Below are 1383 nucleotides of genomic sequence, written 5' to 3' on the forward strand. Positions count from 1 at the left end.
GGAGTGGAGTTTGGAGCTGTCTGCCTCCTGTCGCTCTGTTTCTCACCACACAGATTTTCCTTCCTGGGCTCCCTCATTTAAACTTGGTAAGATGAGTTTTGTGGATGCAGACAGGGGTTAGCTAGACATACCTGGAGCCGGGGAGGGATTCTGTACTTGCTTGTTAGCAGACTCATCAGTGACTTCTCTTTGACTCTTTTATGGCCTTGAAATGCTTGGGGTAATGAAATGACACTTTCTGGAATCCTTCTCTTAAAACACACAATTCTGTTTTTTTAAGAATGAGATTCGCAAATTAGTATACCTGAAACGTCACAAAATGATAGAGGCGTTCAACATTCTGAAGGTCAAGGTGGGCACAGAGTTTGTGGTTAAGGAGACCGAGTGGAGACAGCTGACAAAGGTGGTGGCTCCAGACATCAGCACTTCCCACCTGGAGCTCCTTTTGAGGATCTCCGACGAGGGACAGAAGGGGCACGTGGGTAAGGAGCCTCCATCTCCAACGTCCTCTTCCCCGTGCCTTCAAAAAACGGGCGGCTTCTCAAAGCGATGGGTAAAACGGCAGCACAATTTTTAATCTTTTTAGATTAGCAAATAAAAATGCGTATTGGTACCTCCTGCTGGCAACAGTACCGTGGAATTAGGGTCCCCACGCTGTGTTCCGACAGTGCTGTCCCAGTGTACGCTACCAGCAGGTGTCAGCGGTAATGAGTCACCCGAAAGCCCTTACCTGGTGACATGGTCATTCTACTTCTGCAACTCTGCACTAGAGAAGGAATCTAAGATATGGAAAAGAGCTACATATGTAGATGTCTAATTGGCATTTTGTATTTGAAAGTGAAAATTTGAAAATAACCTAAATTTTCATGTGTCAGTAGTTGATAGCCATTGTTAATAATGCTTAATATTTGTGACATGCTTGTCATGTGTGAGGCATTGTCGAGATTGTTTTCCCCGCATGGTGCTTATGCGATCTTCCCCCACACTCAGTGAGGTGGGTAGTTTTTGTTATCCTCATCTGTCTGTATGGGAACCAAGACTCAAAGAGGTTAAGTAGTTTGCCCAGGGCCACGCAGCTGCGAAGTGGCAGAGGCCATCTGACTCCAAGGTCTGTGCTTTTTATCCCTGTGCTGAACTGCCCCAAATTCTGGTAGTCACTTAATTTCAATGACATTAAAAATGACTATGAAGATGAGGTAGCCATTGAAAAATGGCTGGTGACTAAAATATGCCCCAAACCCAAATATGCCCTCGTCTCACAAGTTTCAAGAAAAGTCTAGATAGAAACACACCATAATGGAGTGGTGGGTTGACAGGATGGTGAGATTATAAGCAACCGTTGATTTAAATAAGACAAGGACTCTTGAACTAGCCAGGTAGAGC

The 1383-nt window shown here is 44.9% G+C and overlaps 1 protein-coding gene across 1 annotated transcript in view; it reads left to right on the forward strand.

The window, feature by feature from the left end:
* Positions 1–1383, forward strand: part of LOC103607461 (two pore calcium channel protein 2-like) — a 43993-nt gene that overhangs the window by 18721 nt on the left and 23889 nt on the right. The window contains exon 8 of the mRNA XM_008591963.1: positions 281–482. Within this exon, the coding sequence (XP_008590185.1) occupies positions 281–482 (202 nt within the window). The remainder of the gene's footprint in view (positions 1–280; positions 483–1383) is intronic.

This window comes from Galeopterus variegatus, unplaced genomic scaffold, assembly GCF_000696425.1.
Source record: "Galeopterus variegatus unplaced genomic scaffold, G_variegatus-3.0.2 Scaffold7446, whole genome shotgun sequence".
NCBI lineage: Eukaryota > Metazoa > Chordata > Mammalia > Dermoptera > Cynocephalidae > Galeopterus > Galeopterus variegatus.